At 39.2% G+C, this 24,582-nt stretch overlaps 1 protein-coding gene across 1 annotated transcript in view; it reads left to right on the top strand.

The window, feature by feature from the left end:
• ABCB5 (ATP binding cassette subfamily B member 5) overlaps positions 1-24,582 on the top strand; it is a 116,363-nt gene that overhangs the window by 34,741 nt on the left and 57,040 nt on the right. Inside the window, exons 14-15 of the mRNA XM_043589061.1 lie at positions 18,163-18,324; positions 21,849-21,989. Of these exons, the coding sequence (XP_043444996.1) occupies positions 18,163-18,324; positions 21,849-21,989 (303 nt within the window). The remainder of the gene's footprint in view (positions 1-18,162; positions 18,325-21,848; positions 21,990-24,582) is intronic.

Genomic DNA, 24,582 nt, shown 5'->3' on the forward strand with positions numbered 1-24,582 from the left:
AAGTGACTCATAGCAAAGAGGAGAGTTCAAAAAAGGCCAGGTAATGAAAGCTCCAGTGCCCTGAGAGTCCTCTGTACATTCCACACAGAGGGCGATTGTGGAATCAAACCTTTGGAGAGGTTCCTACCTAAGGAGGGTAGGGCACACAGCACATCTCATTTCTGCTCCTCTAAGAACTCTCAGACCTGCTGCATGATATGGCCTAACCCACAGCAGTTAACAGTTCCAGCTCAAAATATCTTCCAAACTACAAAACGAACAAAGAGGGAACAATAAAATATATCTCTTCTTATTGGTGAATGCTGTATCCACCCCCTCCATGCCCAGCCTTCACTTGTTCCTTCCCACCCCTCCTCTCCATTACCCCCATTGTCTTCCACTTATATCGAGTTCTAGAACCACTAAAACTAATCTATAGTGATTTTTAAAAAGAAATAAAATCAATAGTTTCCTGGAGCAGAAGGTAGGTTTTGACTAAAATGAGCATAAGGGAACTATCACTCTTGTCCTCAGTTGGATTTTTTTTTAACATTTATTTATTTTTGAGAGAGAGAGCACGAGAGAGGGAGGGACAGACAGAGAGGGCACAGAGCTTCTGAAGCAGGCTCTGCGCACAGCAGTCAGCCCAATGCGGGGCTTAAACTCAGGAACCGTGAGATCATGACCTGAGCCAAAGTCGGACGCTCAACTGACTGAGCCCCCCAGGCTCCCTTCAGTCAGGTGATGCCACTAAAATGTAAATCTGATCCTCCAGTGGCTTTTTAACTCACTCTTCACTCTAAGTAAATACCAAATTCCTTACCAGGCACCTAGGTGGCTCAGTGGGTTAAGCATCCAACTCTTGATTTCAGCTCAGGTCAGGATCTCATGGTGAGATTGAGCCCTGCATGGGTCTACGTCAGGAGCCTGCTTGGGATTCTCTCTCTGCCCCTGCTCTGCATGCATGCAAGTGTGCTCGCACTCACTCTCTAAACAAACAAACAAATAAACTTAAAAAAAAAAGATCTTTACAGTAAGTGACAAGGTTCTATGGAATCAGGCTCTAAGCTCCTGGAACCTCACACCCCATCATTCTCCTCCACATTTGCTGCTCCTTAAACATGCCATAGTACTTCTTATCAGCTCTTTTTTTTTTTTTTAATTTTTTTTTCAACGTTTATTTATTTTTGGGACAGAGAGAGACAGAGCATGAACGGGGGAGGGGCAGAGAGAGAGGGAGACACAGAGTCGGAAACAGGCTCCAGGCTCTGAGCCATCAGCCCAGAGCCCGACGCGGGGCTCGAACTCACGGACCGCGAGATCGTGACCTGGCTGAAGTCGGACGCTTAACCGACTGCGCCACCCAGGCGCCCCTCTTATCAGCTCTCATACTGTGTATGTTTTTGTTTATTTTATTGTCTCTGTTCCCCTACTGGAATGTAAACTCAGTAGTGGCAAAGGCTTTGATTGGTTAACTGCAGTGTCCCCAGCACTAGAATGAGGCCTGGTCCTTAGACAGCCAGTAAGCATTTGTTAAATGCATTTTGGATGAGTTTGGTACAGAATAGTTCCAAGGTCTAAAGTTCTCTTTTCTGGAATTCTTAAGTTAGACTTACTGCAAACTAGTTTTGCTTCACTTATCTTATTCATGAGGAGGATCAAGTGTCAGTGGATAAAGATTTATGCCACAGACTATGTGGTACCACTCTGCTACTGGTTTGGACCCAGCATGCCAATGCAGCAGGTTTCTATTCTGTCCCAGTACAGAAGGCATGGCAGTAAAGACCTGTAGGCCCCTGTGGAAGCAGGGGAAGCCCACACTGACTTTGGGATAAAGCCTGTGAACACTCTGAGATGTTAAAAGTGGTATGCTAATCTAGGCATAATTATTATTAAGGGAGGTTCAGCTACACCACATCAATGGAGAACCTTTAAAAAGACCCTTTGCTAATTATGAGGGAAGGGTTTCCATCACAGTTTTATTCTTTAAAGAGATAGAGCTGCTTTGTTGCAGGCTTCATGGGCTTTTCTTTATCATTACTGCTCTTTCTCACTATGATGCATCCCGTTGATCTTCCTCAGAGGATCTTAACATACTTATATAACTTGAAGAATTGAACAATAAGAAAATTGGTATGATGCATTAAGCTGTGGGCTACTTTATTAATTTAAGCCCAAACAAGTGGTTATCCAAAGTTAGGTTAATTATTACACATTTTGGTACATCTATGACAATTAAATATTTTACTTTTTATATATGAAATTAGGGATTTATTCAATTTTTTCTTCTTTCTTTTCCTTTCTCTTTTTCTTTCTTTTGTTTTTTTTTTCTTTCTTTTCAAAACCATTTGTAGCAACATGATAATAGTTGAGAACAGAAAGGGAATTTCTGCAAGGGGATTTCCTTGGCTGGAATTTAGCCAGAAGAACAAAGGTAGCATAGAGACTATCTCATCCTAAAAGCATCATGGAACATTTTATAAGCCTGCCTAATCAAGCTCACATTTGTTAGGCTTGGTGTTAAATTAGAGACCACTAATTTATTTTAGGGCAGTGCTTCTTCCCCTTTGATGGATCAGGGCCCCATCTAAGAATCTAAGAAAGGGAAAAATAAACCACTAACTTTTTCAGAAAAATCTACAAATGCTCTTGTACACAAAAATTTACCTAAAACATTGAGAGGTTCATGGATCCCTCTAAAGCCATTCATGAGTCATTATTGTAGGCATAATAAAGGAACAAATGGGTGATAATAGCTAATCCTTCTACGAACCCAGTGAGATCAGAACACTTATTTTCCTATTACACAGATTTGCACACTGAAGCACAGACAGGCCGAATAACAGCTAGGCAACAGTGAAGCCAGGATGTGGACCCAGACACATTTCTTGAGTTCATTCACATAACCACCATGCTATATTCCCCAAGATTATGTATCTTCTAGGGATTTAAGCTAAATCTGAAACTGGATCATTCTTTAAAACTAGCCTCTTCTTAAGAATAGTATTACCATATGATCCAGCAATTCCACTTCTGGGTATATACCAAACAAAATTGCAAGAAGGAACTCAAACAGATATTTGTATACTAGAGTTCACAGCAGCATCATTCACAATAGCCAAAAGTTAGAAACAACCCAAATGTCCTTTGACAGATAAATAGATAAGCACATTATATGTGTGTACAGTTCATAGTATTCAATATTAAAAAGGAAGGAAATTCTGACACGTGCTACATGGAAAACCTTAGAAGATATGATAACTAAAATAAGACAGATGCAAAAGGACAAATATTATGTGATTACACTTATATGAGATACCTAGAATGGTCATCTTCATAGACAGAAAGTACATTGGATGTTACTGGGGCTAAGGAAATGGGGAAATGGGAAGTTATGGTTCAGAGTGGTATAGAATTTCAGCACACGATGAAGAAAAAGTTCTGGAGTTAGATAGTAGTGATGTTTGCACAAAAATATGAATGTACTTAATGCCACTAAATTCTACACTTTAAAATGGTTGAAACTGGTTAAAAGTTTATGTTATGATTATTTTATCACTAAAAAAAAAGAATAGCAATGTAAGGCTGAGTATAAAATAATAGTGACACAGAAGGAATTGGCCTCTCTGATCCAGGAGAATACTACCTTAAAAATGACTAGAATGATAAATCTCATGTTATGTATATTTTACCAGAATTAAAAGAAAAAAAAAAACACGATCCTTTTTCTAAAACTATATTGCCTCGTTGGGAAAGAAACTCAAACCATACCCCAGTGAAATTGAGGATCCCACGTAGGCTTGTAATAGACTCACTTTTGTCCCTTAAGCCACTTATTTTTATCCTATTGTATTTGTAGCTAGTGGGTTTTTCTTTCACGAATGGATTTAAATCATTATTAGTTAGCAGGAAATTTCAGAGTCTTAAAAAACTACAAGAAAAGCCTCAAACATATGGTAAAATATTTTTCCATTATACAAGGGTGGTTTCTTTTTTTTTTTCAATATATGAAATTTACTGTCAAATTGGTTTCCATACAACACCCAGTGCTCATCCCAAAAGGTGCCCTCCTCAATACCCATCACCCACCCTCCCCTCCCTCCCACCCCCCATCAACCCTCAGTTTGTTCTCAGTTTTTAAGAGTCTCTTATGCTTTGGCTCTCTCCCACGCTAACCTCCTTTTTTTTTTTCCTTCCCCTCCCCCATGGGTTCCTATTAAGTTTCTCAGGATCCACATAAGAGTGAAACCATATGGTATCTGTCTTTCTCTGTATGGCTTGTTTCACTTAGCATCACACTCTCCAGTTCCATCCAGGTTGCTACAAAGGGCCATATTTCATTCTTTCTCATTGCCACGTAGTACTCCATTGTGTATATAAACCACCATTTCTTTATCCATTCATCAGTTGATGGACATTTAGGCTCTTTCCATAATTTGGCTATTGTTGAAATTGCTGCTATAAACATTGGGGTGCAAGTGCCCCTATGCATCAGCACTCCTGTATCCCTCGGGTAAATTCCTAGCAGTGCTATTGCTGGGTCATAGGGTAAGTCTATCTTTAATTTTTTGAGGAACCTCCACACTGTTTTCCAGAGTGGCTGCACCAATTTGCATTCCCACCAACAGTGCAAGAGGGTTTCCGTTTCTCCACATCCTCTCCAGCATCTATAGTCTCCTGATTTGTTCATTTTGGCCACTCTGACTGGCGTGAGGTGATACCTGAGTGTGGTTTTGATTTGTATTTCCCTGATGAGGAGCAATGTTGAGCATCTTTTCATGTGCCTGTTGGCCATCCAGATGTCTTCTTTAGAGAAGTGTCTATTCATGTTTTCTGCCCACTTCTTCACTGGGTTATTTGTTTTTCGGGTGTGGAATTTGGTGAGTTCTTTATAGATTTTGGATACTAGCCCTTTGTCCGATATGTCATTTGCAAATATCTTTTCCCATTCTGTTGGTTGCCTTTTAGTTTTGTTAGTTGTTTCCTTTGCTGTGCAGAAGCTTTTTATCTTCATAAGGTCCCAGTAATTCACTTTTGCTTTTAATTCCCTTGCCTTTGGGGATGTGTCAAGTAAGAAATTGCTACGGCTGAGGTCAGAGAGGTCTTTTCCTGCTTTCTCCTCTAGGTTTTTGATGGTTTCCTGTCTCACATTTAGGTCCTTTATCCATTTTGAGTTTATTTTTGTGAATGGTGTAAGAAAGTGGTCTAGTTTCAACCTTCTGCATGTTGCTGTCCAGTTCTCCCAGTACCATTTTTTAAGAGACTGTCTTTTTTCCACTGGATGTTCTTTCCTGCTTTGTTAAAGATTAGTTGGCCATATGTTTGTGGGTCTAGTTCTGGGGTTTCTATTCTATTCCATTGGTATACATGTCTGTTTTTGTGCCAATACCATGCTGTCTTGATGATGACAGCTTTGTAGTAGAGGCTAAAGTCTGGGATTGTGATGCCTCCTGCTTTGGTCTTCTTCAAAATTCCTTTGGCTATTCGGGGCCTTTTGTGGTTCCATATGAATTATAGGATTGCTTATTCTAGTTTCGAGAAGGATGCTGGTGCAATTTTGATTGGGATTGCATTGAATGTGTAGATAGCTTTGGTTAGTATTGACATTTTGACAATATTTATTCTTCCAATCTATGAGCACAGAATGTTATTCCATTTCTTTATATCTTCTTCAATTTCCTTCATGAGCTTTCTATAGTTTTCAGCATACAGATCCTTTACATCTTTGATTAGATTTATTCCTAGGTATTTTACGCTTCTTGGTGCAATTGTGAATGGGATCAGTTTCTTTATTTGTCTTTCTGTTGCTTCATTATTAGTGTATAAGAATGCAACTGATTTCGGTACACTGATTTTGTATCCTGCAACTTTGCTAAATTCATGCATCAGTTCTAGCAGACTTTTGGTGGAGTCTATCAGATTTTCCATGTATAATATCATGTCATCTACCAAAAGTGAAAGCTTAACTTCATCTTTGCCAATTTTGATGCCTTTGATTTCCTTTTGTTGTCTGATTGCTGATGCTAGAACTTCCAACACTATGTTAAACAACAGCGGTGAGAGTGGGCATCCCTGTCATGTTCCTGATCTCAGGGAAAAAGCTCTCAGTTTTTCCCCATTGAGGATGATGTTAGCTGTGGGCTTTTCATAAATGTATTTTATGATGTTTAAGTATGTTCCTTCTATCCCGACTTTCTCGAGGGTTTTTATTAAGAAAGGTTGCTGAATTTTGTCAAAGGCCTTTTCTGCATCGATTGACAGGATCATATGGTTCTTCTCTCTTTTTTTGTTAATGTGATCTATCACGTTGATTGATTTGTGAATGTTGAACCAGCCCTGCATCCCAGGAATGAATCCCACTTGATCATGGTGAATAATTCTTTTTATATGCTGTTGAATTCGATTTGCTAGTATCTTATTGAGAATTTTTGCATCCATATTCATCAGGGATATTGGCCTGTAGTTCCCTTTTTTACTGGGTCTCTGTCTGGTTTAGGAATCAAAGTAATACTGGCTTCATAGAATGAGTCTGGAAGTTTTCCTTCCCTTTCTATTTTTTGGAATACCTTGAGAAGGATAGGTATTATCTCTGCTTTAAACGTCTGGTAGAACTCCCCTGGGAAGTCATCTGGTCCTGGACTCTTATTTGTTGGGAGACTTTTGATGACTGATTCAATTTCTTCGCTGGTTATGGGTCTGTTCAAGCTTTCTATTTCCTCCTGATTGAGTTTTGGAAGAGTGTGGGTGTTTAGGAATTTGTCCATTTCTTCCAGGTTGTCCAGTTTGTTGGCATATAATTTTTCATAGTATTCCCTGATAATTGTTTGTATCTCTGAGGGATTGGTTGTAATAATTCCATTTTCATTCATGATTTTATCTATTTGGGTCATCTCCCTTTTCTTTTTGAGAAGCCTGGCTAGAGGTTTATCAATTTTGTTTATTTTTTCAAAAAACCAACTCTTGGTTTCGTTGATCTGCTCTACAGTTTTTTTAGATTCTATATTGTTTGTTTCTGCTCTGATCTTTATTATTTCTCTTCTTCTGCTGGGTTTAGGCTGCCTTTGCTGTTCTGCTTCTAGTTCCTTTAGGTGTGCTGTTAGATTTTGTATTTGGGATTTTTCTTGTTTCTTGAGATAGGCCTGGATTGCAATGTATTTTCCTCTCAGGACTGCCTTCGCTGCATCCCAAAGCGTTTGGATTGTTGTATTTTCATTTTCGTTTGTTTCCATATATTTTTAAATTTCTTCTCTAATTGCCTAGTTGACCCATTCATTGTTTAGTAGGGTGTTCTTTAACCTCCATGCTTTTGGAGGTTTTCCAGACTTTTTCCTGTGGTTGATTTCAAGCTTCATAGCATTGTGGTCTGAAAGTATGCATGGTATGATTTCAATTCTTGTATACTTATGAAGGGCTCTTTTGTGATCTATCTTGGAGAATGTTCCATGTGCACTCGAGAAGAAAGTATATTCTGTTGCTTTGGGATGCAGAGTTCTAAATATATCTGTCAAGTCCATCTGATCCAATGTATCATTCAGGGCCCTTGTTTCTTTATTGACCGTGTGTCTAGATGATCTATCCATTTCTGTAAGTGGAGTGTTAAAGTCCCCTGCAATTACCACATTCTTATCAATAAGGTTGCTTATGTTTGTGAGTAATTGTTTTATATATTTGGGTGCTCCTGTATTCGGCGCATAGACATTTATAATTGTTAGCTCTTCCTGATGGATAGACCCTGTGATTATTATATAATGCCCTTCTTCATCTCTTGTTACAGCCTTTAATTTAAAGTCTAGTTTGTCTGATATAAGTATGGCTACTCCAGCTTTCTTTTGACTTCCAGTGACATGATAAATAGTTCTCCATCCCCTCACTCTCAATCTGAAGGTGTCCTCAGGTCTAAAATGAGTCTCTTGTAGACAGCAAATAGATGGGTCTTGTTTTTTTATCCATTCTGATACCCTATGTCTTTTGGTTGGCGCATTTAATCCATTTACATTCAGTGTTATTATAGAAAGATACGGGTTTAGAGTCATTGTGATGTCCGTAGGTTTCATGCTTGTAGCGATGTCTCTGGTACTTTGTCTCACAGGATCCCCCTTAGGATCTCTTGTAGGGCTGGTTTAGTGGTGACGAATTCCTTCAGTTTTTATTTGTTTGGGAAGACCTTTATCTCTCCTTCTATTCTAAATGACAGACTTGCTGGATAAAGGATTCTCGGCTGCATATTTTTTCTGTTCATCACATTGAAGATCTCCTGTCATTCCTTTCTGGCCTGCCAAGTTTTGGTAGAGAGATCAGTCACGAGTCTTATAGGTCTCCCTTTATATGTTAGAGCATGTTATCTCTAGCTGCTTTCAGAATTTTCTCTTTATCCTTGTATTTTGTCAGTTTCACTATGCTATGTCCTGCAGAAGATCGATTCAAGTTACGTCTGAAGGGAGTTCTCTGTGCCTCTTGGATTTCAATGCCTTTTTCCTTCCCCAGATCAGGGAAGTTCTCAGCTATTATTTCTTCAAGTACACCTTCAGCACCTTTCCCTCTCTCTTCCTCATCTGGAATACCAATTACGTGTATATTATTTCTCTTTAGTGCATTACTTAGTTCTCTAATTTTCCCCTGATACTCCTGGATTTTTTTATCTCTCTTTTTCTCAGCTTCTTCTTTTTCCATAATTTTATCTTCTAGTTTACCTATTCTCTCCTCTGCCTCTTCAATCCGAGCCGTGGTTGTCTCCATTTTATTTTTCAGCTCATTGATAGCATTTTTTAGCTCCTCCTGGCTGTTCCTTAGTCCCTTGATGTCTGTAGCAATAGACTCTCTGCTGTCCTTTCTACTGTTTTCAAGCCCAGCAATTAATTTTATGACTATTATTCTAAATTCACTTTCTGTTATATTGTTTAAATCGTTTTTGATCAGTTCATTAGCTGTTGTTATTTCCTGGAGATTCTTTTGAGGGGAAATCTTCCGTTTGGTCATTTTGGATAGTCCCTGGAGTGGTGAGGGACTGCGGGGCACTTCCCCTGTACTGTGGTGTATAACTGGAGTTGGTGGGTGGGGCCGCAGTCAGACCTGATGTCTGCCCCCAGCCCACCGCTGGGGCCGTAGTCAGACTGGTGTGTACCTTATCTTCCCCTCTCCTGGGGGCGGGATTCACTGTGGGGTGGCGTGGCCCTTCTGGGCTACTTGCACCCTGCCAGGCTTGTGGTGCTGGGGATCTGGCGTATTAGCTGGGGTGGATCGGGAAGGTGCACAGGGGCAGGAGGGGCAGGCTCAGCTCGCTTTTCCTTCGGTGATCTGCTTCGCGAGGGGCCCTGCGGCACCGGGAGGGAGTCAGACCCGCCAGAGGGATGGATCCACAGAAGCACAGTGTTGGGTGTTTGCACAGAGCAAGCAAGTTTCCTGGCAGGAACTGGTTCCTTTGGGATTTTGGCTGGGGGATGGGCAAGGGAGATGGCGTTGGCGAGCGCCTTTGTTCCCCGCCAAGCTGCGCTCTGTCGGCCGGGGCTCAACAACTCTCCCTCCCGTTGTCCTCCAGCCCTCCCGTTCTCTGAGCAGAGCTGTTAGCTTATAACCTTCCAGATGTTAAGTCCCGCTTGCTGTCGGAACACACTCCGTCCGGCCCCTCCGCTTTTGCAAGCCAGACTCGGGGGCTCTGCTTGGCCGGCGGGCCACCCCTCCACCCCGGCTCCCTCCCTCCAGTCCGTGGAGCGCGCACCGCCTCGCTGCCCTTCCTACCCTCTTGCATGGACCTCTCGTCTGCACTTGGCTCCGGAGACTCCATTCTGCTAGTCTTCTGGCGGTTTTCTGGGTTATTTAGGCAGGTGTAGGTGGAATCTAAGTGATCAGCAGGACGCGGTGAGCTCAGAGTCTTTCTACGCCGTCATCTTCCCCTCAAGACAGGAGTGGTTTCTGTAAATTTAAATTATTCCTAAGCCTTGTCCTCCCCCAAAATAAGAAAACCTTCTATATATCGATTTTTCTAATTGCTAATTTTCTAATTGACAATATGATTTATTTGATACATTCAAACACTAATCATTCTATAATAAGTTAATCAAATGTTTAGAGTTTAGACCATGAGCTTAGCAGAGTAAAGATGGTAGACATGAGTAAGTGCAGGCCATTCCAGTCTGAGGGAACATCAGTGCTCACTGAGGAACAGCTGCAGAAATATCATCCCTTACTGTCTTATCTGGGCTAGATAAGATATTATTCCCTCTTGGAAGAAAGATGAGCTAATTATTATAGGCTTTTCTCTTCTTGCCCACCATTGACTTCATCATTTACTTGTTATAATTTCTCCACAGTGAAGGAGAAAGGTATTAAATGACTAGAAATAATTTTATTACTAACAACTGTTAGCTTGTTTGTTAGCTTATTCAAAAGTAAGAATGAAGATGTTTCAGGTTATAAAAAGAAAACATTGTACTATAGGGTCTTATTCCATATTCCTAATGAGGTATTACATGTGTCCTCATCTCAGCAAAGAGTTTAGATTTTGAATATGTTTTACTCTCTAAAGAGTCTTAACTTAGGTGTGTGTGTGTGTGTGTGTGTGTGTGTACTCATGTGAGTAGATGTGTGTGTGTGTGTGTGTGTGTGTGTGTGTGTGTGTGTATACTCATGTGAGTAGATCCCTGAAAATTGAAAAGAAGAGGTCAAGTAGGATGTGAGTCACTTATTAAATATGGCTTCTAAGGACCTGACATTTTGCTATTTGTCACTCCATTTTACAAAAGAGAAAGCATTTTCTTTTTGTATTATTTTATTTATTTATTTTGAGAAAGAGCAAGACAGTACAAGCAGGGGAGAGGCAGAGAGAGAGGGAGACAGAGAATCCCAAGCAGACTCTGGGCTGTCTACACAGAGCCCAACACAGGGCTTGGTCCCACGCACATGTGAGATCATGACCTGAGCCAAAATCAAGAGTCAGATGTTTAACTGAGCCACCCAGGGACCCCTGACAAAGCATTTTCAAACAGGTGAAGTGACCTGACAGTAATTCTACATTGTTCAGCTATGGAACCAGTGTTGTTCCACAGGAATGGCAAGCCAGTTGGCTTTCAACATCGTAATAAAGTAAAGACACCAAAACTCCTGTGTTTCCCATAAAACTACCATAAAGACCTTCTTATAGCAGATGGTCAATTAAAATTCGGTAGCTAAAAGAACTGAAAATTTGTAAAATAGTAGTGAGAGGCTTTTCAGACTGTATTCTTGGAGTACTAGTGTTCTAGGGTTTTTTAGGAGTCTGGTGAAGAGTGAAGGAGGGTAGAGAGATGGGGTGGATGAGCAAGTAGGGCTGTGCACCACCACCCCCAAAAATTCAAATACCAACTAACCATTAACCTGTATGGTTTATTTAAATCTGTTAAGTTCCCATATGTGCTATCTTTTGATAAAAGGATTTTGCAGCTTAAGAAAAAAAGAATTTGAAGACCACAAGACTGCATTGCATCATGGAGTATGTGTCATCAGTGAGGACCAAGTTCACCTAAGCCTACCTGCTAGCAGGAAGTCAGTGGGAACTTGCATTCTCATTGGTTTCCCATCCCATGCTTGCTGTGAGACATGAGAACTCTGTTTACAGGCTTCTCCAGAGAGTATATTACCCCTGCTAACTGACCCATCAGTCAAATTCAGGCTTTCTCAAATGCTCACAACTTTACATTATTCTTTCTTTTCCTTTTGCCCACCTTTATTCAAAGCACATGACCACCACTGGTGAGACAATAGCTACCTTCCTCAGGCCCTTATCTCTGCCCTAGCAATTCTATGAGGGATGTTTTAAAGCACCCTCTCTTTCAAAGTGCAAACTAATTGCTTGGTGATTTATTGTTGTGTATGGAATTGCAAAGTAATCTGAAAAATGCCAGCAAAGTGTCAAATAGAGACCTACCTTCCTGTTGACCTTTTTTTTGGTCAAATACCTAATTGTTTGGCTCTTAGCTGTGTTTAAACTATAAAGGACAGAAGATATTAGGAAATTCTTTCAAATTGGTACTACCACATCTACTCTGAGACATCTGAAAAATGGATTGCACCTCCCTTATTTTTACAGTAATTCTTGCTAGAAAACAAAGCATCAGCTCAAATTTCTTTGACCAGTTTTCTACGAGGACTTGGCTTCCATAATTTCTTCTGTGTTTTAAGGTCACATGTATGATGTAGTGGAGTGGTATTTTTGTAGTGTACTTTATAGTACCTTGAGTATGTACAATACTTTTAGGCCCATTTTGTAGGCTTTTAGAGCATAGAGCATTTTTTCCCTTTTAAAGTATTAGGCATTTCTGTAATTTATTTGATACACTCAGACATTAATCATTCTATAATAAGATAATCAAATGTTTAGAGTTTATAATTGTTAGCTCTTCCTGATGGATAGACCCTGTAACTATTATATAATGTCCTTCTTCATCTCTTGTTACAGCCTTTAATTTAAAGTCTAGTTTGTCTGATATAAGTATGGCTACTCCAGCTTTCTTTTGGCTTCCAGTCGCATGATAAATAGTTCTCCATCCCCTCACTCTCAATCTAAAGGTGTCCTCAGGTCTAAAATGAGTCTCTTGTAGACAGCAAATAGATGGGTCTTGTTTTTTTATCCATTCTGATACCCTATGTCTTTTGGTTGGCGCATTTAATCCATTTACATTCAGTGTTATTATAGAAAGATACGGGTTTAGAGTCATTGTGATGTCTGTATGTTTTATGCTTGTAGTGATGTCTCTGGGACTTTGTCTCACAGGGTCCCCCTTAGGATCTCTTGTAGGGCTGGTTTAGTGGTGGCAAATTCCTTCAGTTTTTGTTTGTTTGGGAAGACCTTTATCTCTCCTTCTATTCTAAATGACAGACTTGCTGGATAAAGGATTCTCGGCTGCATATTTTTTCTGTCTAGCACCCTGAAAATCTCGTGCCAATTCTTTCTGGCCTGCCAAGTTTCAAAAGAGAGATCAGTCACGAGTCTTATAGGTCTCCCTTTATATGTGAGGGCACGTTTACCCCTTGCTGCTTTCAGAATTTTCTCTTTATCCTTGTATTTTGCCAGTTTCACTATGATATGTCGTGCAGAAGATGGATTCAAGTTACGTCTGAAGGGAGTTTTCTGTGCCTCTTGGATTTCAATGCCTTTTTCCTTCCCCAGTTCAGGGAAGTTCTCAGCTATTATTTCTTCAAGTACCCCTTCAGCACCTTTCCCTCTCTCTTCCTCCTCTGGGATACCAATTATGCGTATATTATTTCTTTTGAGTGTATCACTTAGTTCTCTAATTTTCCCCTCATACTCCTGGATTTTTTTATCTCTCTTTTTCTCAGCTTCCTCTTTTTCCATAACTTTATCTTCTAGTTCACCTATTCTCTCCTCTGCCTCTTCAAGCCGAGCTGTGGTGGTTTCCATTTTGTTATGCATTTCGTTTAAAGCGTTTTTCAGCTCCTCGTGACTGTTCCTTAGTCCCTTGATCTCTGTAGCAAGAGATTCTCTGCTGTCCTGTATACTGTTTTCAAGCCCAGCGATTAGTTTTATGACTATTATTCTAAATTCACTTTCTGTTATATTATTTAAATCCTTTTTGATCAGCTCATTAGCTGTTGTTATTTCCTGGAGATTCTTCTGAGGGGAATTCTTCCGCTTGGTCATTTTGGATAGTCCCTGGCATGGTGAGGACCTGCAGGGCACTTCCCCTGTGCTGTGGTGTATAACTGGAGTTGGTGGGCGGGGCCGCAGTCAGACCTGATGTCTGCCCCCAGCCCACCGCTGGGGCCACAGTCAGACTGGTGTGTGCCTTCTCTTCCCCTCTCCTAGGGGCGGGATTCACTGTGGGGTGGGGTGGCTCGTCTGGGCTACTTGCACCCTGCCAGGCTTGTGATGCTGGGGATCTGGCGTATTAGCTGGGGTGGGTAGGCAAGGTGCACGGGGGCAGGAGGGGCAGGCTTAGATCGCTTCTCCTTAGGTGATCCACTTCAGGAGGGGCCCTGTGGCAGCGGGAGGGAGTCAGATCCGCTGCCGGAGGTTTGGCTCCGCAGAAGCGCAGAGTTGGGTGTTTGCGTGGAGCGAGCAAGTTCCCTGGCAGGAACCGGTTCTCTTTGGGATTTTGGCTGGGGGATGGGCGGGGGAGATGGCGCTGGTGAGTGCCTTTGTTCCCCACCAAACTGAGCTCTCTTGTCAGGGGGCTCAGCAGCTCTCCCTCCCTTTGTCCTCCAGCCTTCCCGCTTTCCGAGCAGAGCTGTTAACTTATGACCTCCCAGACGCTAAGTCGCGCTTGTTGTGGGAACACAGTCTGTCAGGCCCCTCCACTTTTGCAAGCCAGACTCGGGGGCTCTGCTTGGCCAGCGAGCCGCCCCTCCGCCCCGGCTCCCTCCTACCAGTCCGTGGAGCGCGCACCGCCTCGCCGCCCTTCCTACCCTCTTCCGTGGGCCTCTCGTCTGCGTTTGGCTCCGGCGACTCCGTTCTGCTAATCCTCTGGCGGTTTTCTGGGTTATTTAGGCAGGTGTAGATGGAATCTAAGTGATCAGCAGGACGTGCGGTGAGCCCAGCGTCCTCCTAAGCCGCCATCTTGCCGTCTTCCCATGTTTAGAGTTTAGATCATGAGCTTAGCAGAGTAAAGATGGTAGAGATGAGTAAGTGCAGGCCATTTCAGTCTGAGGGAACATCAATGCTCACTGAGGCACAGCTGCAGAAATGTCATCCCTTACTGTCTGTTTTCAGATGTCAGACAACAGCATGAACTTTTGCAAAATAAGTAAACTTGTTCCATAAGTAATGCCTAAGAAGTGAAGAAATATTAGTAGATAGGTCTGTAAAAATGCTTGCAAAGTGAGTCTCCCATGAAGAAAAGAAGGTCTAGAATAATATAACCTGCTTCAGGAAACCTTATATTCTGATTATGTCACGAGACTGCATACTATTCTCAAACCTTTTCTAATTGCAGTCTCCCCATTGTTTGATTTTACAAGTCCTTCTGTCCTACATTCTCCTTAGAGTATACATGTTATATGTGCCCTTTTATATTTTTAAGTAAATTTCATACATATGAATTTGCTATGAGAAATATTTAATAGTATTGTGAAATCATTAAGCTAATTGGTAACATCTTATAGCTTCATCAGTAAGTTTTGAGATCTGGTTGCTTTTAAGAAATAACATTTGTCACCTCAAGGAAATGTAATTGAATAATTGAGAGAGATATGGGTCAGGAACCTGGGTGTCTTGAGTGTTTTCACCTTTGCACTGGTAGTCCTAATGAATGCCCACTCAACAACAGCATTCTTACATTCATTCCCCTTTAAGGTGCTGTAGGCAAGTCTCAGGTCTCCAAGATCCAGAATACAATTCAGACTTGAAGTTCAAATGAGAAAAGTGGGATTATATAGGCTGAATGTCTTACCTCTAAAACTTAGGCACATCAGACAAATGCAAATTGAGAGACATTTTACAGAGTATCTGACTGGTATTCCTCAAAAATACCAAGTTCGTACAAAATAAGGAATATCTGAGAAATTGTCACAACTAAGAGGAGCCTGAGGAGACATGATGCCTAAGTGGCAATGTATTTTGAAGGGGATCTGGGAGCAGAAAAAAGATAATAGGTAAATATTAAGGAAATATGAATAAAGTATAGAATGTAGTTGATAAGATATTGATACTGGTTCATTTGTTGTAAAAAATGCACCATAGAAATGTCAGGTATTGACACTGGGGGATACTGTGTGCAGGGTACATGAATACCGTAGTATCTTTGCAAATTTTCCCTAAATTGAAACCATCCTAAAATAAAGTTGATTTTAAAAAACTAAACTAGGGTTGCCTGGATGGCTCAGTTGTTTAAGCATCTGATTCTTGGTTTTGGCTCAGGTCATGATCTCATGGTTCACGAGTTTGAGCCCCACATTAGGCTCTATGCTGATAGTGCAGAGCCTGCTGGGGATTCTCATATTCTCTATCTCTCTCTCTCTCTCTCTCTCTCTCTCTCTCTCCCACTCTTTCTGCCCTTCCCCTACTCACATGCACGTGTGCTGCCTCTGTCTCTCTCAAAATAAATAAACTGAAAAAAAATTTTTATTAAAAAATAAAACAAAAAAATTTGCCTATTGTATTATACCATTCATAAGCAAGACTGAGAATTACCACATAAAAATAATAGACTGAGGAAAACAAAAAACAAACAATAAAAACTCTCTTCCCAGTTATCATTCACCCATGTTTATATAGGACCACTTTCTTACACCATACACAAAAATATACTCAAAATGGATGAAAAACCTAAATGTGAGACAGGAAACCATCAGAATCCTAGAGGAGAACACAGACAACAACCTCTTTAACCTCAGCTGCAGCAACTTCTTACTAGACACGTCTCTGGAGGCAAGGGAAACAAAAGCAAAAATGAACTATTGGGACTTCACCAAGATAAAAAGCTTCTGCACAGCAAAGGAAACAATCAACGAAACTAAAAGGCAACCAACAGAATGGGAAAAGATATTTGCAAATGACATATTGGTTAAAGGGCTAGTATTCAAAATCTATAAAGAACTTATCAAACTCAACATCAAAAAAATAAGTAATCCAGTTAAGAAATGGGCAGAAGACATGAACAGACATTTGTCTAAAGAAGATATACAAATGGCTAACAGACACATGAAAAAATGCTCAACATCACTCATCATCAGGGAAATGCAAATCAAAACCACAATGAGATATCACCTCACATCTGTCAGAATGGCTAAAATTAACAACACAAGAAATAACAGGTGTTGGCAAGGATGAAGAGAAAGGGGAGCTCTCTTACACTGTTGATGGGAATGCAAATTGGTGCAGCTATTCTGGAAAACAGTATGGAGATTTCCTCAAAAATGTTAAAAATAGGACTACCCCCACAATTGCACTACTAGGTATTTACCCAAAGGATACAGAAATACTGATTTGAAGGGATGCATGAGCTCCACTGTTTATTGGAATGGGCTAAATGGGTGATGGGCATTAAGGAGGGCACTTGTTGTGATGAGTCCTGGGTGTTATATGTAAGTTTGGAATCACTAAATTCTACTTCAGAAACCAGTACTACACTATGTGTTAACTAACGAATTTAAATAAAATCTTGGAAGGAAAAGAAGTCTATATTTGCACTATGAAAAATAAAGGGAGCACTACACATTTTAGTGTTTAGACTTGTCTTCTTCAGACTATATCACATAAATATCACCTAGAGAAACTCACATATTCTAGTAATTGCCAATTAACAATATAATTATGTGTGCTTCATCAGACTTTGCCAAAATTAAGAAAAATAAATCTTTCTACCTACAATAGTTAGTTGCTCCTCAATCTACTTTATCATTACATTTGCATAACATTCATTAAAATGCCTCAGTCCCATTCAGGATTCTTACAGAACTTCAAGAATGGCCACCTTGGGTGGTATAAATAAGCTGGTTCTTTTGTTTGAGATTCTTTTTCCTAACAGCTTTTTTTGAGGTTTAATTGACTTACACTGCACATATAAAAGTATACACTTAGAAAAGTTTGGGCATAAATGTACACCTGTGAAACCACCACAATCAACATAGCCAACCAATCATTCCTCAAAACTTTTACATGCTTTTTGTAAATACTCCATCCCAACCCTCTTTCTTCTGCCTGGCTCTTGACCACCCCTGGTTTGTTTACTGCCAGTATAAATTAGTATGTATTTTCTAGAACTTTGTGTATATAGAATCATACATTATGTATTCTATACTCTCTGACTTCTTGCACTCAGCATACTTGTTTTCAGACCTGTCCTTATTGTGGAATGTATCAATAGTTCCTTTTTATTGGTAAATAGTATTCCATTGTATGGAATGTTTGAGCTTATTGGTATCGATGCCCATTTAAGTTATTAAGTTTGTTTGTAGTTTTGGGATATTACACATAAGGTTGCTCTGAACATTCATATGTAAGCCTTTCTGTGGACATGCACTTTTATTTCCCTTGAATAAATATCTGGGATTTAAATGGATGGATCTTATGATAGGAGTATGTTTACATTTTAAATTACCAAATTATTTTTATTGGTCTTCCTAATCCATTTAAGTCCAAATTTCTAGATTCAAGGATTCCTTAATATTTTAAATAACAAGCTTTTTTGAATATTTCAAAGTTTGTTATTTCTATTAATTTCATATTTGTTTTCTATACTTACTGTTTTGTAGGCAAGCAAAGGTCGAACTACAATTGTCATAGCACACCGACTTTCCACTATTCGAAGTGCAGATCTGATTGTGACCATAAAAGATGGGATGGTGGCAGAAAAAGGAATACATGCTGAATTAATGGCAAAACAAGGTCTATATTATTCACTTGTAATGTCACAGGTAATGTTTATGTAACATAATGCTATGTTAGCAGGGTTTTTTTTTTTAACCTTTCAGGGATCATACCACAGAGGTCCTGAATCATAATCTTAGATTTCACAAAGCAACCAAGGCTTATTTATAATTCCTCTGTGAATAAATGCAATGTGACTAATATCCTCAGCATTGTGCTAGATAATATGATGAAAATTAAAGAATTAATGGTTACCTAGCACCTAATATTTGCCAGGCACACTGAAAACAGGCTTCCAAAGAAGACATCCAGATGACCAACATGAAAAAATGCTCAACATCACTCATCATCAGGGAAATTCAAATCAAAACTACAGTGAGATATCACCTCACACCTATCAAAATGGTGAAAATCAAAAACACAAGAAATGGATGCCTGTATGGCTCACTTGGTTAAGCATCCAACTCCAGATTTTGGCTCAGGTCATGGTCTCATGTTACATGGGGTCGAGCCCCACATCAGGCTCTACACTGAGAGCCCTCTCTCTCTCTGCCCCACACCTGCACACGCACTCTCTTTCTCTCTTTCTTTCTCTCAAAATAAATAAACTTAAAAAAAAGAAAAGAAAAACGAAACAAGTGTTAGTGAGGGTGTGAAGAAAAACCCTCATGCACTATTGGTGGGAATGTAAACTGATGAAGCCACTGTGGAAAACAGAATAGAGGGTCCTCAAAAAGTTGAAAGTAAAACTGTCCTATTATCCAGTAGTTGCACTACTTGGTATTCACCCAAAAAATACAAAAACACTAATTCAAAGGGATACATGCACCCCTGTATTTATTGCAACTTTATTTACAATAGCCAAATTATAGAAACAGCCCAAGTGTCCTTTGATTGATAAATGGATAAAGAAGATGTGGTGTATATATACAGTGGAATATTATTCAGCCATAAAAAATTATGAAATCTTACCATTTGAAATGACATGGACAGAGCTAGAGAGTATAATGCTCAGTGAAAATAGGTCAGTACGTAGGTCAAAGTGTATGGAATTGTTGAATCACTATATTGTATGCGTGGAACTAATATAACACTGTATGTTAACTGTACTGGAATTACAATGGAAAACTTAATTAAAAATATTATTTCACAAATTATGAAATTTAGAAAGTTATGAGCCTCCATGTCCTCCTCACACTTAAAACTTCACATTCTGAACCCTAGCTTTCTCCACAATGCTAGAATGAATTATTTTTAAACACCTTCTATAAAACAGTCATAGTAAAAAAAAAAAAAAAGTTTGAAAATGTAATCTTATATAGATTCAAAACCTGCCAGTTTCAATTTTATTTCATATTAGGCCATATTTTTCTTTAAAAATAAAATTAGCCATTATATGACAGTTGAATCTGTATGATTTTCATTCCAGAGTACACTTAACAATTTATGAAATTATTAAGTTCCATACTTCCAAACTAATAAGGATACCAATAAAAGCAAATAGCTATGGTTAAATTAACCCTATTTTGATGTTTTTTAAAGCTACTACACTCGTATCTTTCTTTGAAGTAACGTGCCTTTATTTTTCATTATAACTAAACTAAAACTCCATTATTAGGTCTTATGTTAAAGAGTTTCACAATGTAAGGAAAACAAAAATGGAATGTTTGTGGTATAAATGTATAAGTATTTAAAACACCTTATTCAGAATGGATTGGTAGTCTCTGATTACCAAAAATAAGGTTCATTCTGATAAAACAATACCATTTTTAATACTCAGTGAACAACTACAATATTCTGGGTACTGCATAGCAAACATAACATCTGTGGTATCTACATAAACAGTGACGCATTTCTGAAACTCTGGAAGTGCTTATTTGCCACTATACCTGTAATGTCCAAATGAATCAGTTTGTTAGAATTCATGATGCTCATAAGTGTTGTAAAGTTACTGTTGTTAAGAGAATCAATCACAAGAAGCAGCATAGCAGTGGTTAGGGTTATGAGCTCTGGAGACACTGTAATTTGAAATTCTGACTATGCCACTTAATAGTTTTAGGCCCTTCGGCAAGTTATTTAAATTCCCTGTGCCTCAGTTTTCTAATCTTTAACATGGAGAAAATAAAAGTAACTTAGTTATGAATTTCTGTAAGTCTTAAATGAGTCATTCATGTAAAGTATTTAGAGTTACTGTTGGCATACTAAATTTTATTATATTACTATTGTTAGTATTATCCAATCAGCCTTTTTAGAAAAGTTCAAACCGGGAAGAGTAATGCTGTAATTATTTATCTTAAACATATATGATTACTTACAGACATATTCCTTTAGTGATTTTTTCACATGAAAATGAAATAAAAACTGGTAGATAGATACATACCAAAACTTCCTATCATAAGTATTTTGTCTAGCAGCCTTCTCAGGAAAAGAAATTGTCTTTGACCTGTTAAACACCTTCTTAGAAAAATTTATTATGAGAAGAGGTCAAAATTTCATTTTAAGCCTGCCACAAAATAAATAGCTCCTGAAAAAAGCCAAGTAAATGATTTCTTTCTTGGTAGAGAAATTTATAGAAGAAAAAAAAAAAAAGAAAGTGATAGCATAAAAGAATGTCTGATTAAAGATGTTAAGATACTATAAAGCTGGTTAAAGCTTACCATACTTTGAAATGACTGATTAACAGTTGTTAAGCTTGTCAAAGAAGCACAGTGTCTGGAAAGCCTTCCATATGCATATGCTCTTTTGCACCTAAATCCACCTAAGACTGTCTGTCTCTGCTCCAACCTGGTCTGGGACACCATCATCCAAACTGGGCTCCTCATTTCTGTCTCATCTCCCTCTTCATCTCTTCGTGGGGAAGTCACAAATTTACTCACACCATATTCAGTTGAGCAGAGAATGTGTAGTTTTTCTTTATTTCACTAAATCTGATCTCATTTCTCTGAGTAGCCAAAAAACCCAAAAACTAGACTTAGAGCAGTCTGGTTTAGAACTTCCTCCTTGCCCTATCATTTAAACAGTGTCTTTAAAGTTAACTTGATGTCTCTGCGATTTCTTATTCTCTAGGAGCTGGCCCATTGAGTTGCTTTCCAATCAGTTTGGAAGGGGCAGCAGTTGCAGGCCTAGAAAGTGTTATTGTCTCCTGACATCTCTCTCAAGCCTAGAGCCAGCATCACATTTAAGTGCCTAGCTATATGTTATAAATTTATAAGTTTCATGAAAGGCTAGGAATAAGGAATCAGAAAGAGTATCTTTGAAGTCTTCTCCCTCACAAAGTTCTTTTTACTAAAATCTGTCCCTTCTAGTGGAATAGTTGTTTTCAACTAAGGCATTGTTCTCTCCAGTTAATTATACAGGTCTTTGGAAAAGAAAGCTATTGTCATCCACTAACATTTTAGTATAAGTTGGACTTACTAGTCCTCTATCACACCTGAAAACTTCAGCAAGAACTGCACAAGAATATATCACCTTCAGTATCAGTTGCAATACAGTGTTAGAGGGATGCTTAATAAAATTCTTTTGAATTTTGAAGGCATTATTCTAATGGTGACATGTATATTCTTCATTTAAGGATATTAAAAAAGCTGATGAACAAATGGGACCAATGGCATATTCTACTGAAAAAAATACCAACTCGGTTTCTCTGTGCTCTATGAGTAACATCAAGTCAGACTTTACTGGCAAGTCTGAGGAATCCATCCAATATAAAGAGGTAATGGTTTAACAAATATCAACAAGTTTTACCCACATGTTCTCCAATTAATTTTCATTTAATTCTTATAATATTTAGAATATATGATAAAATATTACTTTAGCACTAAGTGTATAAAGCAAATCTTTCCCAAACTTCACTGTAGTATTACAGTAATGCTCTAAGAAAGAGGTCCTCAAATAAGACTGCATTTATGTCACAGGTCATTTTGGAGGCAAGAAATCTCTTAAGAATGGGCTTTGCTCTTCTTTTTCTAGTTCCTTTAGACATAGCAGTATTTGGCTAGTGAAAATTAAGAGAATTCTAAAGAATACAGAGGTAGCAGACAAAAGTAGCAACCACTAGTGAGGTTGAAATAGAGACCCAAAGAAGAGCCCTGATTCTTCCCCAGCCAAGGTTGAGATTCATGCCTCACTTCAGAAGGCACAGCTTTTGTTCACTGGATGGCAGAGAAGTTGATAAGATACCTCACTGGTGGGGTTTGCTGGAAATCTGTCCTGTGGCATGCCAGAATCCCTAGGTGCCAGGAGAAGCTACAGGGCACTGTTGGAACCAGGAGCTGGACAGGTTGCCCTATGCAAGAGTCAAGTACAGCCCCATGTGTAGTAAGGTGCATGCGTTAGTGACCTGGCTGAATCACAGGCCAGTGCTATCTGGGTCCCATGGTTAGGCCTCTCCTGGCCAAGCCAAGAGCTGGACAAAGCACTTGGTGGCCAAACACAAGAGAAAACTGCACTCAATTAACTCTGAAAAAAACTGTGCAAGCAGAGTAGCAGAGAGAAAAACTCATCCTGCAGGAGCCTTCCCAGTAAGCCACCAGAAAGAAAAATTCCCCCCTGTAGGGTTTTTCCAGTACCCTCAACTGACACAGCTTGACATCTTACTATCTGATAAAGGAAAAATATTTATCAGGTAAAAGGGTGCATTTGGACCCAAAAGGTAATAAATCAGTAGCTAGGACAGAGGTGGTATTATTTTAAATAGGGGGAACAGCTAATATAAGGGCCTGGAGTTGGGGGTCACAGTGACTAAGGAGAAAGATGGGCAAAGAGTTGTGTGAGATACTCAGGGGCTGGATCAGGCAGCACCTTGTAGACCATAGTAAGATTTTGATCTTGTCTTTTAGATTCTTTTCTTATTCTGTCAGAAAGCCATCAGAGGTTTTTAACCAGTGGTCCATGACCCACAAGGAAAGTCTGGACAGAATTCAGAGGCAATTAACCTGAATTAGAAAAAATATCATAACTTTTTTTCCCACCTATCCTTGATGAAAAATTAATTTAATTATGAATATGAACAACAGACTACAGTATTATGACCAGGGCCTATAACATCACCAATGAAAATCACAGAAATTTTGATATCTCATTACAGTTGTTATAGACATGTTAGAATATCTTTACACTCATCACTATTATATCTTGTTATTTAATATGCTAATAATGAAACACAACCATAACTGTATCACAACTTTAAATTTTTTGTTAAATATTTTGAATACTATATTTCAATTTATTTGTTTTCTTTGAGACCCATGGGTTATTTAGCACATTGTTATAAATCCTTCTGGTAAGGAGTCCTCAGATTTCATCAGTCTTCCAGAGGAGTCCCTGACACAAAGCAGGTTAAGAACTGTTGCATGAGAGGGTCTTATTCAGAAAAGTGCATGAACCAATCTGTTTGATTTGGCTGCTGTGTGGAGAATGGTGTTTGGGAACCAAGGCAGGGAAGAGATGACAGTGGTTAAGCAATGGACCTGATGGACCTGATTAAAGCTGTCCAATTAGAAATAAATTGTAGATGTAGAAGCAACTAGGACAGGATATTGAGAAGCAGGACCCAGCAAAATTTAAATTCAGGTAGAAAAGCAGTCACCAACAAAGGAATCTAGAGAATGGCTAGAAAATAAAAAGAAAGCCAGGAGAGTATGGTATCATAGAAGCCAACAAAGGAAAGTGTCACAAAAGAGGAAGAGATCATTTGTGTCAAGTGCTATGAAAACCAGATGAAATTAGAGATTTCTGCTTTCAGCCAAAATAGGTTAACAGGAACCGGGTTTACCTTTCTGCTTGAAACACCTAAGAAACAGAACAAAATATGTGGAACAATTTTCTAACATTGGACATCGTGATCCCTGAGGAAAAAGAAACAAATGAAATAAATCTTATCACTGATCCAGGTTACTGTCTGGATAGTTTCCAAGCCTCAGAGCTAGAAGGGGAAACCCATGCAGAGCCCAGGAAGCCAAACTAGGCAGCATCCTTAGAACAAAGAACTAAAAGAAGAGAGTTTCTCAGAGTTCCAGAGATCTTCATAGGTTCTCCACTGAGTCTTCATCTGGGTACTGATCAGCACATTAAGAAAACTGCCAACAGCAGAGGAAAGATGTGCCGGAAAGGAGGAAAGAGAACAGTCCTTTCACAAAGGCTTACAAAGGGTCAGGAGTAGTTCTTATTCTTTTAAGTTTTTATTTTAATTCCAGCTAGTTAACATACAGTGTTATATTAGTTTCAGATGGACAGTATAGTAATTCTACACTTCTGTACATCACCCAGTGCTCATCATGATAAGTGCACTACTGAATCCCCATCAC

This window comes from Prionailurus bengalensis, chromosome A2 (genome assembly GCF_016509475.1).
Source record: "Prionailurus bengalensis isolate Pbe53 chromosome A2, Fcat_Pben_1.1_paternal_pri, whole genome shotgun sequence".
Classification (NCBI taxonomy): Eukaryota; Metazoa; Chordata; class Mammalia; order Carnivora; family Felidae; genus Prionailurus; species Prionailurus bengalensis.